General features: G+C 37.1%; 2 protein-coding genes across 2 annotated transcripts; one reads left to right on the plus strand and one right to left on the minus strand.

Moving 5' to 3' along the window:
- Positions 1 to 2,146: 2,146 nt before the first annotated feature.
- On the plus strand, positions 2,147 to 4,159 carry LOC113329283 (luminal-binding protein 5-like). Its single transcript, XM_026576241.1, has one exon. The coding sequence runs from the start codon at positions 2,147 to 2,149 to the stop codon at positions 4,157 to 4,159; it is 2,013 nt and encodes a 670-aa protein (XP_026432026.1).
- Positions 4,160 to 5,359: 1,200 nt separating this feature from the next.
- LOC113329111 lies at positions 5,360 to 5,842 on the minus strand. The gene has a single exon (XM_026576082.1). The coding sequence runs from the start codon at positions 5,840 to 5,842 to the stop codon at positions 5,360 to 5,362; it is 483 nt and encodes a 160-aa protein (XP_026431867.1).
- Between the last annotated feature and the right edge of the window lie 11,002 nt (positions 5,843 to 16,844).

The raw sequence follows: 16,844 nt of genomic DNA on the forward strand, positions 1-16,844 counted from the left end.
TTTTGTCTGTTGGAAATCTTGAATTAGGAAATGATATTCTTCAATTATTTTATTTTTTGGATCATAGCATAATAATATCGGTCAGCTTGTTTCGATGCAAAGATCTTAATCTAGTATTGCTTGGTTTATCTCCGATTAGACCATCTGCTGCAACAGCTATTGTTCACAAACTACTGAAAGATTTACTTCTCTAGGTACCTCAAGGGGCGTGAAAAGAAGATTTATACGCAACTTGAAGAAGAAGGAATTGCAAGCAAAAATTGGGATTTTAGCAGTTTTTGAAGAAGAAGCTAATGATGGAGTCTGATGTGGAGTGGAATCAGCTAGTCAAGTTTTATTTCTTTGAGCTAGTGGCTCTGAACTAACCAAGATGCTGGAAGGTGCAGTCCACTTGCCGAATAAGTGTATATTCAAAGATCTTAGGTACGAGCTTCTCTTACATCTTTTTCTTTCTCAGACCTTTCACCCTATACGATAAACCGTCGAATCTTAGAGTTCCATAGTTTATCTTCTAACTCGCTCTCTTTCATGATTTCATCTATACATGATATGCCTCTACATTAGTCATCTGGAGTGGGACGGAGCGTGGATTCGAGAAATGGTGTGCAAGTTATCAATCAACGCATGTTGGAGGGGTGCAATTGCACACCCACCTCTTCACGTGGCTCCGCCCCTGCCTGGACAATATTTACGCGGGATGATGTCATTAATGATGTCATAGACCTTTTATAGTGACAAAAATACAATTTTTTCTTTTTTTATCTCTTTTAACAAAAATAAATAAATAAAAACTTAAAACTTAAATATCTTTTGAACCATATGTCCAAAAATGCTAAATTTTATATATTCGAAAAGCCCTCGACGATAGCTTTCCAACGAGTACCATTGTCACTATCTTTCGGAGATTTTAATTTTTGCCTTATTTTTTAGCTATAAAATGAACTATTATACGAGTTAATTTTACAAAATGAACTATTATACGAGTTTATTTTACAAAATGAACTATCATGCTAGTTAGTTCATTCCAAAAAGTGAACTCTTTGGATTAAATAACATACGAGTTCATTCTACAAAATGAACTACCATACGACTTCATTCTACCAAATGAACTTGTATAATGAACTATATTACGAGTTCATTATACAATATGAACACCTATCACCAAATGAACTTGTATAATGAACTATATTACGAGTTCATTATACAATATGAACACCTATCACGGGTTCATTTTACAATATGAACTACCGTTTACGTGTTCATTTTATAAAATGAACTACCATAATGAACAACTATTACGAGTTCATTCTACAATATGAATTACCATTCTTAATTAATATTATGAGTTCATTTTACAACATGAATTATCAATCCTATAACATGAACAACTATTATGAGTTCGTTCGAAATTAAGAATATCTATCACGAGTTCATTCTTCAATATGAACTATAATAATGAACTACCATTGCGACTTCATTCTTCAAATTGAACAATTAATATGAGTTTATTCTACAAAATAAATTGCTAGTGTATACGAGTTCATTCTACGAAATGAACTGTTAGAACTAGAATAAACTACCAATGTTATAAAATAGTATTTATTTTCAAATATGAACTACTATTATACCTAAAAAACTTAAAAGTTCCGGAACATAACGACAATGATACTCGTTGGAAAGCTATCGTCAAGGGCTTTCCGAATATATACAATTTATTAATTTTTGACTTATATTTTGAGAGATATTTAATTTTTAAAGTTTTATCTATTAAGGTTAAGAAAATAATGAAAAAAGAGAAAACCAAAAAAATAAAATAAAAACAAATGGAAAAAGTGATTTATGAAAGGACCAAATAGACATGAGATCACCTGAAAAACGACCAACCATATTTTCCCGATACAATTTGTTTTGCCAGATGTCATATTATAATTGGTCCAATAATCATTATCTAATAATTCCACGTAAACCAAAAATTATTCGTTTCTTATTCTATTTGTATTGCTGTTTGGAATAGGAATAGAAATAGGTGTACGAGAACAAGTAGGAAAGCTCCCCTGATACGAGACTTATATAAAGGGAGCAGGTACCTCAGCAAAACACACACATTGGCTTCTACAGGAGCTAGCTTTTCTTTGTCCTTCAAGGTATGGACGTGTCTTCTTCGAAAAATCGCGGGTTGTCATCATCTTCATTAAAGGTATTCTTAATCCTCTTATGCAGTGTTTTATGTGTATTTTCCGTAGTAGCCAAAGAGGAAGCAACGGCAAAGTTCGGAACAGTGATTGGTATTGATCTTGGTACGACCTATTCATGTGTTGGTGTTTACAAGAACGGACATGTCGAAATCATAGCAAACGACCAAGGTAACCGTATTACACCATCTTGGGTTGGTTTTACTTCTTTAGGAGAACGTTTGATCGGTGAGGCTGCAAAGAATCAAGCACCTGCGAATCCCGAGAGAACTTTCTTCGATAGCAAAAGACTTATCGGAAGATTGTTTGGCGATAAAGATGTACAAAAAGATATAAAACTCTTACCGTATAACGTCGTGAATAAAGATGGAAAGCCTTATGTTGGGGTAACGCTCAAGGATGGGGAAGCTAAAGTTTTCAGCCCTGAGGAAATCAGTGCGATGGTACTAACTAAGATGAAGGAGACAGCTGAAGCGTTTCTTGGAAAGAAAGTTAAGGATGCCGTTATCACTGTACCAGCGTATTTCAATGATGCTCAGAGACAGGCTACAAAGGATGCTGGTGTGATTGCTGGATTGAATGTAGTAAGAATCATCAACGAGCCAACTGCAGCTGCAATCGCCTATGGTTTGCATAAAAAAGGTGAAGAGAAGAACATCCTTGTTTTTGACCTTGGTGGTGGTACATTCGACGTCAGCATCTTGAATATTGATAATGGGGTTTTTGAGGTTCTTTCGACAAACGGTGACACGCATTTGGGAGGTGAGGACTTTGATCACAGGGTTATGGATTACTTCATTAAATTGATCAAGAAGAAGCATGGAAAGGACTTTAGCAACGACAACAAGGCTCTTGGGAAGCTAAGGAGGGAGTGTGAACGTGCTAAGAGAGCGTTGAGTAACCAACATTCGGTGAGAGTTGAGATTGAGTCTCTATACGAAGGCTTGGATTTCTCTGAATCACTTACCCGTGCTCGTTTCGAAGAATTGAACACTGATCTATTCAAGAAGACCATGGGACCTGTGAAGAAGGCTATGGCTGATGCTGGACTAGAAAAAAACCAGATTGATGAGATTGTCCTTGTTGGTGGAAGTACCAGGATTCCCAAGGTTCAACAGCTCATTAAAGAATACTTCAACGGCAAAGAGCCAAACAAAGGTGTCAACCCTGATGAGGCTGTTGCTTACGGTGCTGCTGTACAAGGAGGTATCTTGAGCGGAGAGGGTGGTGATGAAACCAAAGATGTTCTTCTTTTGGATGTCGCACCACTTACTCTCGGTATCGAAACCGTTGGCGGTGTGATGGCCAAGGTTATCCCTAGGAACACAGGTATCCCAACCAAGCGATCTCAATTTTTTACCACTTACCAGGATCAGCAGACCATTGTCTCCATACATGTTTTCGAAGGTGAAAGAAGTCTCACAAAAGACTGCAGGGAACTTGGAAAGTTTGATCTTTCTGGACTTGCTCCAGCTACAAGGGGAATCCCTCAGATTGAAGTCACATTCGAGGTTGATGCCAATGGTATTCTTAATGTAAGAGCTGAAGACAAAGCAAGTGGAAAGGCAGAGAAGATCACTATCACAACTGAAAAGGATCGCTTGAGCCAAGAGGAGATTGACCGAATGGTTAAAGAAGCGGAGGATTTCGCAGAGGAAGATAAGAAGGTCAAGGAAAATATCGAGGCGAGAAACAGCTTGGAGAGTTATGTGTACAACATGAAGGCGCAGGTCAATGATAATGACAAGCTTGCAGACAAGCTGGAATCAGATGAGAAAGAGAAGATTGAGGAAGCAGTAAAGGAGGCTCTTGAATGGCTTGATGAGAACCAAGCAGCTGACAAGGAAGATTACGACGAGAAATTCAAGGAAGTAGAAGCTGTTTGTAATCCAATCATCACTGCCGTGTATCAGAGATCTGGTGGAGCTCCTGGTGCTGGATCACAAGAAGATGCTGACGAGCTTTAGGAAATTTCCCTTTGTGTTTCATTTTTTTCTCTCTTTTTGTTTGTTTTATTGATTTTGATGACTAATCCGGTCTGCTATAGTACTAAATGAAATTTATGAGCCTTATTTTTTTTTTTTTTTTAAATCATGCATTCAGCTTTAATTTGATGGTCAAAACCTGACTTCTGATTTAGCTCGATCTATTTTGTTTTTGTCCTTTCATTCCCTTTCAAAATCCGAAAGATGAAGACCTGATAGGAAATTTGTAAGGCTTCAAATAGGACACATTCACTACATGTCGATATATTGGTCCCAGCTCATAGCTTCCAGGTGAAGAAGAGAAGTGAATGCTCAAGAGATTTGGTGCATTAAGTCGAGATAAGTGGACGCAAAATCATATCTCAGTCACTCAGCAGCCAGCATTAACTCATGCATGATTTGTGGCAAGTTAGGCTTACAACAAGCAATTGTTTTCCCTGACAATGTTATACAGTCATATACTTGCTAGATCATGCAGTGCATTGCAATGCCGTGCCATGTATATATGCATTCATTTACCTTATGAATCCTGGTCTGGGGTACCACGAAAAATCAATTTGGATTTTACCTAATAATAGGAAGTGAAGGTGGTGCATGATAACCTTTGAAAGAACTTGTATGTAGTACATGATAGCAAGATTTAATCTATCTGATCCTCTACGCGTTTTGTACCACAGATCAGCTATACGTACTTCATTACACCAAAACCATAACACCAGTATTCATGATCTACTTATGAAAATAATCTAGGATACACTTCACTCAATTCGACTACTCAAATGCTGAGTAGTACTACAAACTTTTTTTTGCTGAAGAATATTTTCTCATGCAATTGGTTATTCGATCTCTTGCAAACCAACCGAAAGTAATCATAGAAGTACAGAAGTGGATGCTGAAGCTGATTAATTAATTAACTAATAATATGATTTCAAGTGAATTTCCTTTTCTATGGTTAAAAGCTGAATCAAGCTTTCTTCTTAGAGCTTCTGGCCCATTAAATATATTTAGACCAATAAGAGTTTCCTGTTTTTTCATACCACCAATTTTTCGACCCCACTTCTCTACCTTTCCGTGGTATAATATTTTTTAAGGAAACCCTATAATTATTTTTCCTCTCTTTTTCGCTCATGCCCTCCTCTTCCCCGCTCTTTCTTTTTGTTGCCTCCCGGCTTCTACTTATCTTTATTCTTTCTTCTGCTTTCTTATTCGTTCTGATTCATCATATATTGTGATATTGATTAACTGTTTACGTCCTCTAGATAAAGATATTCTCCTCCACACAGATAACCTAGCATCAAACTTCTCTATAATTGGATCCCATATTAGTTTTGAACCAGACTTTGCACTAAGTGGCATCCCCAAATACATAAATGTTAAACAATCAGTTGAACAGATGAATTCTTCTGCCCAAGTAGATAGGTGAAGAACATCTCCAATAGCAATGAGGCGAGTTTTATAAGTATTTACCTTTAGGACGACAATAAACTCAAAACAATGCAATGCAGAAAACAAGTTGTGTAACTCCTCCTTTTTGTTATCGACAAAGAAAATAGTGTCATCTGCATAATGAAGGTGATTGACTATGATATTTTTGGGTGAAACATAGAAGCCACTAAATAGGCCTTGATTAGCTACTCTGTCCATGAATCTAGAAAAACCCTCCATTGCAATATTGAATAAAAGTGGAGAAACCGGACAACCTTGCCTAACACATCTTGTAGTGGTAAAATATATCCAAAAGAAGAACCATTGATGAGAACCGAGAAAGATTAAGTAGAATAACAGAACCTTAACCAATTACACCATTTCCTACCGAAACCCATTTGACGAAGCACAAATTCGAGATATCTCCAGTTGATTCTGTCAAACGCCTTCTCGAGTTCAATTTTGCACACGTTACCAGCATTTCCAGACCTAAGTCTAGAATCTACCAATTCATTAGAAATTAAAGTACCGTCAATTATCTGCCTACCTTCAATATATGCACATTGCACTGGCGAAATAAGTTTATCCATAACAAGTTTAAGCCTTGTAGCTAGAACTTTTGCTATGATCTTGTATACGCTAGTAAGAAGGAAAATAGGTCTACAATATTTACAGTTTCAATATGATCCTTCTTTGGTACAAGAGTAATGATATTAGAGTTATGTTTAGAGTTGATAATACTTGTAGTGCAAAATTCATTCACAGTACCCAAAATATCTTCTTTGACTAAATGCCAACACTTCTGAAAAACACATGACTGGGAAGCCATCTGGACCTGGGGATTTAGCATTAGCTAAATATTTGATAGCATGAAGAACCTCTTCTTTAGTGAAATTAGATTCAAAAATAGAGAACTCTGTAGAGGTAATAGTATCGAACTCAATTCCCTCTAAGACAGGTCTTATTAATTTTTCTTCAGTAAAAAGAGTTTTGTAGTACTCCACAGTATGATCTTGTAGCCTACCTCTATCAGAAACTAACTCATTGTCGATGTGAAGTTGTTGGATTCTATTGTATCTTCATCTAGCCGATGCACTATTAATAAAAAATGAGGTATTATGGTCTCTTTCTTGCATCCATGAAGTCTCCTACATCTTTGAAATCTTTTCAAACTCAAAATTTTTTAAAATTTGCATACTCCGTTCCTCTTCAGTAAGAATATTATCTTCCGCGAATTCTTCCAGTGCTTGTAAGTCCGAGAGAATTGCATTTAGCTTTGTATTGGTGTGTCCAACAACTTCTTTGTTCCAGACCTTTAGCTTCTCTTTAAGTTCTTATAATTTTTTCCAAATCACGGTGCTTGGGGTACCTGTAAAACAAAAGGAAAGCCACCAATCTTCTAGTAATTGTAAGAATCCATTCTCCAAGAACCACATAACCTTCAAACATGAAAGGACTAGTTCACCAGGATGGGTCAGAAATATCTAAAAGGAGTGGGATGTGATCATAGGTTGGTCTATCTTTGGCTAAATGAGAAGAAGGATGCCCCCTAGACAGTCCCGGTCTCCCTTTAGCAGATGCCTGGAAATGAGTCACCCCTTAGTAATTAGGTTACCCCTTATCCAAAGTGACAGTCCGTATAGTAATTTTCTCCCACAAGCGCAAAAACCACTTTTTTAGCCAATTTCGCCGCAAAAGCTTATTTCTCCAAAAATACCTACAGGGACATAAAAAGCCATAATAAATATAAAATCGAGCACTAATAATATATACAATTGAGATTATATAAGACACAAAAATGTGCCTATCAAATACCTCCAAACTTATTATTTTGCTAGTCCTCGATCAAATCAAATAGAAAATAAAATCTTAACTCACTGTCGCAGGCATCGTCGATTGCATTTAGCGTATGCAACAAGCCTTTAAACCCCTAGGTGGCCCTAGTGGCCGAGTTATAGTCTCGGTAGGGATTACAAGAGATATACCCACAAAACCTTAATACTCCAGACCCTAGCTATCTACAACGAACCTTGGAAGGCACTAAAGAATCTCCTTGATTGGCATACTTATTGACTACAAGAGGAAGTACCCTGATGCGAAATTTCAATTAATGTACACGAGTTTGCACTCAAGCATACTAAAATTCATATATAAGTGATAGAGCTCTACTCAGATAGTTGCACTATGGACATCATATTCGGAGTCAAACTAATCACATGGAAAGATTAAGAGATGGATATAGAAAAACATAGATGGTTTTGATATTTACTAAGTGAACGGCGTTTCCCATATCTGTCTGAAGGCCTCCGCAAAAATGAACCTATCCTAATGGATTTAGGTACTAGTCTGACTAATATCAACACACTGGCATATACAAGGGAACCAGTGGTCGATAACCTAACTCTAGGTCAACACAACTGGCATATACAAGGGTACCAGTGGTCGACTTTATTGAATTTTCCTTTTTGTCGAATGGTCTGGTCAAAAAAAAATTTCTTTTTTTTTTTCCTTTTTTTTTTCAACTGTTTTTTTCTCAATTGTTTTTTTTTTTCAACTGTTCTTTTATTTTTTTTGTAACTCAATCACTCTAATTCATCCTAGCATTGGTAACAACTTGAATCGTGGGCCCCACCTATCACTTAGAGAAACATGGTTTAAAAACAAAATAAAATAAAAATAGAAGTGAAAAGGACTCAACGAGATATGATGAAACTATCATGTTATTTCTAACCCCTGAGCTCTGTGCTTTTATGAATAGAATCTTTAGATGTTTCCATCTATTCAGATTGGTTCCTCAACTCCTACAACCAAAATGCTTCCATACACTTAGATTGGTTAGTGCCATCCTAAATACGCATAAGTTTCTAGGATCTGGAGTTTATTTATTCATACTGCAACTAAAAAGTTTCTCCCATACCCCCAAACTTAAATCTAACATTTTCCTCAATGTTCTAAAGATGAAATTAAAAACATGAACAAGGAGAAACTGTTACCATTTGAAGCAAAAGAGAGAAGGAAAGATATTACCGTGTTGCATGAGATTGGGTTACCTCCCAAGAAGTGCTAAGTTTAAAGTCTTCAGCCATACATAGAAAAGGTTTAGTCAACTCGAACCGTATAACAGTAGCCGGAAAAGAGCTGACAAAAGGAAACTGCAGTGAACCAAGAAAATGTACAAGACTAGCATGCCCTTACCTAGTTTCTGGATAACTATCGCTAATTGAGGTTCAGGTTCAGGTTCTATGAAGGGGTCTAAATAGACTATTTTCCTCGGATGCATTTCCTCATAGGTAGGATCCAAATTATTAGGTCCTAGAGTCTGGAAAAACTCAGATAAGAACCTCGAATCACAAAATAACCTAAATAATTTAGGATCCTCTAAGTCAATTAGGTATGACTTACATAGTTGACCACAGTCAGAGTAGTGGTCATTTTGAAGCAAATGTGTCGATTCTAATTTCCTAAAGTACTTAGGCTTAGTCTCAGAACTTAATAAGTGACACATTTGAAATCTATACGTTCCCACAATTGGAAGAAAACTATTTGGCGGGAAAACAAAGTCAATCTGGGTATCATAGCCTGGGAAAACCACATCAACCAGAGGATGGGTTTCTAACGACTGAAATTTTTTCAGGACATCATTAGGTTCGGGAAAACGAGTATGAAGGTAATCTTGCAAAATGGTCGAGGCAGAGATATCAAGTCCTAAGTGTGTGGACTTTCTGAGAGTTAAAGGTAAGGCACTACGAAAGTGATAATCACCCCCAAACTTAGAGTTTTCAGTGTCTTTAGATAGACCTCTAATTATTTCTTGAATTTCCGTACATTCAGAGTTCTTAAAATATTCAAGAGATTCTTCTAAGTTATTATCAGGTAGTGCATCTTTACTCATCTCTACGGGTCTATCTTCTTCTTCCAAGACTATTGTTTCTAAGTCGCTAGACTCTAAATAGTATTTTCGAAATGAACCGGTTCCTCTAAACCACTATCGGCTTCGTAATCAAAAGGAAAAACTACATCGTCTAAAACGGTGTTATCTTTAATCAAATCCTTGTCCTTTTGAATAGGTGAATAATCATAAAAATTATTGGGATTTGAACTAGAAATAATATAATCACTATATAGCTCAATTGGATTACTAGACTCCTGATCACTATGCCTACATATTTCAGATTCTTCATTACTGCTATCCTCATCATCATAGTACGAAGATGATTGAACCTTATCTAATTAAGTAGTGTCTTTTATTCTAACCTCGTCCTCTAGATTAGGTAAATATTCACTATTTACATCAAGGGTAAAATTGGAAACACTATTTTGGAAATTTAGATCTTTTAGAGAAGTTCTATTCTGGGTCTCTAACAAAAGATTTTGGGCCGACTCACATGAATTCCTGTCGTAATCTAGGAAATCAGGTAAAGAAAGTTCACTCATTTGCATTATTTTCGTCCATAACTAAGTTATTCATTTCAGCGAACTTACGTGTTGTCTCAGCTAAATTACGTGTCGACTCAAGTAAAGAGGAATTAGCAGAATTTTTCTCGTATGACTGATGGTTGTGAGGATAGTGATTGGGCTCACCATGGTATGAACCATAACCTTGAAAAGTTTGGCGTTCCCAACCACTATTCCCACCATGGTAATAAAACTGATGATGTCCATATTCAAGATCAGGTCGATATTCATTGTATTGGCTTTTAACATACCAGCTCGACATTCTTAATTGCAAGGGAATTCTACACAATCACAAACAAGGCTGACTCGACCAAATCAAACCTATAAAATCTAGCAAACAAAAAGCATGATGGCTCCACTTAGATTGTTTCTAGACCATCTTCTATCTTTCGAAAGGGAATTCGTTACAATTTAAGCAAACCCCTCTGGAGTCAATCCGAGTCAAAGTAAGTTGAATTGAGGCGAGGGAAGCTCAGTGGAGCTTTGATACCCAAGGCCTCACCGCTATCACAAGGCGGCGCAGTCACGCATTCAACTCACAGAGACCATCATGAACTTCGAAGTATGCTAAAAGAGTAACCAATATTTTTTGAATGACTGTCCTATTAAGCTCGTTACCCTATAGGTCTCGTTCTAGTCAAAATTTTAGGCTTAGGTTCGCGTTAGGTTTCGTTTTCCTAAGGCGGGCAAGAAGGGAGCGGTGATGAAATCCGAACCCTTATCTTGTATTGGCCAGGCCTTGCCCTTTACTAGGAATTTAAAAACAGTCCAAATTCGTCCTCAATCAATGAATCATCTTAAGGAATACAGTAACTCGCTTACAGGAGATTCGCGAGTGTTTCCATGGACTTACCTCCCGTACCAGACGGGGGATGAACCATTGAAGTCGACTCGGGCCACGACTCCTATGTCATGTACGAACCCGAGGGGTCGAGACGATATCGTAATCGTCGTCCTTCCCTGCACACAGTTTGTATTTTTTTTGTAACTCAATCACTCTAATTCATCCTAGCATTGGTAACAACTTGAATCGTGGGCCCCACCTATCACTTAGAGAAACATGGTTTAAAAACAAAATAAAATAAAAATAGAAGTGAAAAGGACTCAACGAGATATGATGAAACTATCATGTTATTTCTAACCCCTGAGCTCTGTGCTTTTATGAATAGAATCTTTAGATGTTTCCATCTATTCAGATTGGTTCCTCAACTCCTACAACCAAAATGCTTCCATACACTTAGATTGGTTAGTGCCATCCTAAATACGCATAAATTTCTAGGCTCTGGAGTTTATTTATTCATACTGCAACTAAAAAGTTTCTCCCATACCCCCAAACTTAAATCTAACATTTTCCTCAATGTTCTAAAGATGAAATTAAAAACATGAACAAGGAGAAACTGTTACCATTTGAAGCAAAAGAGAGAAGGAAAGATATTACCGTGTTGCATGAGATTGGGTTACCTCCCAAGAAGTGCTAAGTTTAAAGTCTTCAGCCATACATAGAAAAGGTTTAGTCAACTCGAACCGTATAACAGTAGCCGGAAAAGAGCTGACAAAAGGAAACTGCAGTGAACCAAGAAAATGTACAAGACTAGCATGCCCTTACCTAGTTTCTGGATAACTATCGCTAATTGAGGTTCAGGTTCAGGTTCTATGAAGGGGTCTAAATAGACTATTTTCCTCGGATGCATTTCCTCATAGGTAGGATCCAAATTATTAGGTCCTAAAGTCTGGAAAAACTCAGATAAGAACCTCGAATCACAAAATAACCTAAATAATTTAGGATCCTCTAAGTCAATTAGGTATGACTTACATAGTTGACCACAGTCAGAGTAGTGGTCATTTTGAAGCAAATGTGTCGATTCTAATTTCCTAAAGTACTTAGGCTTAGTCTCAGAACTTAATAAGTGACACATTTGAAATCTATACGTTCCCACAATTGGAAGAAAACTATTTGGCGGGAAAACAAAGTCAATCTGGGTATCATAGCCTGGGAAAACCACATCAACCAGAGGATGGGTTTCTAACGACTGAAATTTTTTCAGGACATCATTAGGTTCAGGAAAACGAGTATGAAGGTAATCTTGCAAAATGGTCGAGGCAGAGATATCAAGTCCTAAGTGTGTGGACTTTCTGAGAGTTAAAGGTAAGGCACTACGAAAGTGATAATCACCCCCAAACTTAGAGTTTTCAGTGTCTTTAGATAGACCTCTAATTATTTCTTGAATTTCCGTATATTCAGAGTTCTTAAAATATTCAAGAGATTCTTCTAAGTTATTATCAGGTAGTGCATCTTTACTCATCTCTACGGGTCTATCTTCTTCTTCCAAGACTATTGTTTCTAAGTTGCTAGACTCTAAAACAGTATTTTCGAAATGAACCGGTTCCTCTAAACCACTATCGGCTTCGTAATCAAAAGGAAAAACTACATCGTCTAAAACGGTGTTATCTTTAATCAAATCCTTGTCCTTTTGAATAGGTGAATAATCATAAAAATTATTGGGATTTGAACTAGAAATAATATAATCACTATATAGCTCAATTGGATTACTAGACTCATGATCACTATGCCTACATATTTCAGATTCTTCATTACTGCTATCCTCATCATCATAGTACGAAGATGATTGAACCTTATCTAAATAAGTAGTGTCTTTTATTCTAACCTCGTCCTCTAGATTAGGTAAATATTCACTATTTACATCAAGGGTAAAATTGGAAACACTATTTTGGAAATTTAGATCTTTTAGAGAAGTTCTATTCTGGGTCTCTAACAAAAGATTTTGGGCCGACTCACATGAATTCCTGTCGTAATCTAGGAAATCAGGTAAAGAAAGTTCACTCATTTGCATTATTTTCGTCCATAACTAAGTTATTCATTTCAGCGAACTTACGTGTTGTCTCAGCTAAATTACGTGTCGACTCAAGTAAAGAGGAATTAGCAGAATTTTTCTCGTATGACCGATGGTTGTGAGGATAGTGATTGGGCTCACCATGGTATGAACCATAACCTTGAAAAGTTTGGCGTTCCCAACCACTATTCCCACCATGGTAATAAAACTGATGATGTCCATATTCAAGATCAGGTCGATATTCATTGTATTGGCTTTTAACATACCAGCTCGACATTCTTAATTGCAAGGGAATTCTACACAATCACAAACAAGGCTGACTCGACCAAATCAAACCTATAAAATCTAGCAAACAAAAAGCATGATGGCTCCACTTAGATTGTTTCTAGACCATCTTCTATCTTTCGAAAGGGAATTCGTTACAATTTAAGCAAACCCCTCTGGAGTCAATCCGAGTCAAAGTAAGTTGAATTGAGGCGAGGGAAGCTCAGTGGAGCTTTGATACCCAAGGCCTCACCGCTATCACAAGGCGGCGCAGTCACGCATTCAACTTACAGAAACCATCCTGAACTTTGTAGTGTGCTTAAAGAGCAACCAATATTTTTCGAACGAGTTTCCTATTAAGCTCGTTACCCTATCGGTCTCGTTCTATTCCAAATTTTAAGCTTGGGTTCGCGTTAGGTTTAGTTTTCCTAAGGCGGGCAAGAGGGGAGCGGTGATGAAATCCAAACCCTTATCTTGTATTGTCCAGGCCTTGCCCTTTACTAGGAATTTAAAAACAGTCCAAATTCGTCCTCAATCAATGAATCACCTTAAGGAATACAGTAAACCCGCTGACAGGATATTCGCGAGTGTTTCTATGGACTTACCTCCCGTACCAGACGGGGGATGAACAGTTGAAGTCGACTCGGGCCACGACTCCTATGTCATGTACGAACCCGAGGGGCCGAGACGATATAGTAATCGTCGTCCTTCCCTGCACACAGTTTATATAATTTTTTTTTGTTTAATAATACCCTTCCGTAGGGTTAAAAAAAAAAGAAATAAAGTCCAATTGTTTAAAGTCCAATTGTTTAAAGTCCAAAGTCTAAAATAAATAAAAAAAATTACAGTTTTCCTCACACACTCTAAAAAAAATTTAAAATTTAAAAATTTAAAATTAAATCCTAAAATTGTCCTTTTTTCTTCTCTTTTCGCTTTAAGCCTTTTCCTCTGCAAGTCCTTAGTGCTCAACTTCGAACATGTAAAATCAAAGAAAAAAAGACAAAGTAAAAATGAACAAATAATAAAAAAAAAACCTAAAAAAATAAAATAAAAATAAATCTATATACAAGTCCGCGTCGGCGGCGTCATTTTGTTGTAGTATTTGTAGTGCGATAAATAGGGATTCGATGCTCGGACTTGTAAAGATTTAAAAACATAAAAATATATACAAAAATTTGTCACAGGATCAAGAGATACTGGGACTCAGGATTTCACCAATTCTTATACTCATGCGAATCAACTATTAATTCTAGACAATTATAGCTTATAATGATAACAAATATCGACTCTTTTCTTTGCCAAAAATAGATTTTGTAAAGTATTAGATGTAAATCATAAGCATGATGCATCAAGAGTTCCTAGACTAAGCATACATCATCAGATAAAATCACAAACAATCAAGAAAAATCATAAATCAACTCATAATAGTGCAAATAGTCATAAAAGAATTAAATAGAATTACTAATGCATAAAGAATGGTTTCCTCCATCATCCCAGTAATGGGGTTTAGCTATTCATAATAATCATGTTCTAAAAATATATATTTGATGCTCAAAATATGATTAAAAGAGTCAAAAGCTATGAAACAATGATTCTAAGACTCACAAGATGTTTAAAAGATTGAAAAAGGATAAAACAGAGGATCTACGACCCTCAGTAAGCGTCCAGAAAGAAACGATAGATGGTAACTGCTGCTGAAGAACGACACTTCCTCTCTGCTGCTTGCACTGTTGAAGAACGACGGCCCTGGAGGGTCCGTTCTTCGTCTTCTTCTTCCTCCTCGATCAGCAGCAGGAAGCTTTCCTGCAACTCCTGTTCTTCGCCTCTGCAACCTCCCTCTGGTCTCCGATCGACCCCAAAACTCTTGATCCTCTTCTCTCACTTCGTACCAGCCTTTTTATATACCCAATCAGCTCCAAAAATCCCGAGAAAATCTCTTCTATCGGCAACTATTCTTTTTTTCTTCTTCTCTGCGTGCAGTTGAGAAAATCTCTCCTGTTACTCTGTACGCGTTTTTTAGATATAAAATTGCCACCAAACTCTTATCAAGACTTGAACAGGACCAAGTATAGTTTACTTCAACGTAAAACTCTCCCAGAATCTCTTAAAAATAGCTTTGAAAGTTAAACAGAGAGTACGTGTCCTGTTTGGACTTTGATCGCTTCCTCCGACTTATACAGCCCAATTGGTTGGGTTAAATCACTTGTAACAGGCCTTTTTAGTCTATTAGAGTCCATCCCAGTCGAGTTTGGCGATTGAGTCTCTTTAGAAATCGTCCAACAATCGAATCCTAAAAACTGTTCGTGAAACATTTCTTTTCCCGCCAAAACGTTAATTTGAAATGTGAAGAAGGATGCCCCCTAGCCAGTCCCGGTCTCCCTTTAGCAGATGCCTGGAAATGGGTCACCCCTTAGTAATTAGGTTACCCCTTATCCAAAGTGAGATTCCGTATAGTAATTTTCTCCCACGAGCGCAAAAACCACTTTTTTAGCCAATTTCGCCGCAAAAGCTTATTTCTCCAAAAATACCTACAGGGACATAAAAATCCATAATAAATATAAAATCGAGCACTAATAATATATACAATTGAGATTATATAAGACACAAAAATGTGCCTATCAAATACCTCCAAACTTATTATTTGCTAGTCCTCGAGCAAATCAAATAGAAAATAAAATCCTAACTCACTGTCGCAGGCATCGTCGATTGCATTTAGCGTATGCAACAAGCCTTTAAACCCCTAGGTGGCCCTAGTGGCCGAGTTATAGTATCGGGAGGGCTTACAAGAGATATACCCACAAAACCTTAATACTCCAGACCCTAGCTATCTACAACGAACCTTGGAAGGCACTAAAGAATCGTCACCCCTTATCCAAAGTGAGAGTCCGTATAGTAATTTTCTCCCACGAGCGCAAAAACCACTTTTTTAGCCAATTTCGCCGCAAAAGCTTATTTCTCCAGAAATACCTACAGGGACATAAAAAGCCATAATAAGTACAGAAATGGGTACTAACACAATATACAATTGGGCTATATTAGACACATAAATGCGTCTATCAAATACCCCCAAACTTATTATTTGCTAGTCCCGAGCAAATCAAAACTACAAAATAAAATCCTAACTCACTGTCACAGGCATCGTCGATTGCATTTAGCGTATGCAATAAGCCTTTAAACCCCTAGGTGTCCCTAGTGGCCGAGTTATAGTCTCGGGAGGGCTTACAAGAGATATACCCACAAAACCTTAATACTCCAGACCCTAGCTATCTACAACGAACCTTGGAAGGCACTAAAGAATCTCCTTGGTTGGCATACTTATTGACTACAAGAGGAAGTACCCTGATGCGAAATTCCAATTGATGTACACGAGTTTGCACTCAAGCATACAAAAATTCATATATAAGTGACAGAGCTCTACTCAGATACTAAAATTCCAATTGGGTGCCTGGACTATGGGGGCGGTAGTGAGTAATGACTTAAGCTTCTCAAAAGCCTCTAAACAAGCATCATCAAAGACAAACTTAACATCTTTTGCAAAGAGGAAAAAGATATCAATTTTAGTATCTTATATATGAATTTTAGTATGCTTGAGTGCAAACTCGTGTACATCAATTGGAATTTCGCATCAGGGTACTTCTTCCTGTAGTCAATAAGTATGCCAACCAAGGAGA

This window comes from Papaver somniferum, unplaced genomic scaffold (genome assembly GCF_003573695.1).
Source record: "Papaver somniferum cultivar HN1 unplaced genomic scaffold, ASM357369v1 unplaced-scaffold_115, whole genome shotgun sequence".
Classification (NCBI taxonomy): domain Eukaryota; kingdom Viridiplantae; phylum Streptophyta; class Magnoliopsida; order Ranunculales; family Papaveraceae; genus Papaver; species Papaver somniferum.

Bases quoted from the DNA above. Each gene is read 5' to 3' on its own strand.
- LOC113329283 (XM_026576241.1), top strand. From the start codon at position 2,147: ATGGACGTGTCTTCTTCGAAAAATCGCGGGTTGTCATCATCTTCATTA.
- LOC113329111 (XM_026576082.1), bottom strand. From the start codon at position 5,842: ATGGAGGGTTTTTCTAGATTCATGGACAGAGTAGCTAATCAAGGCCTA.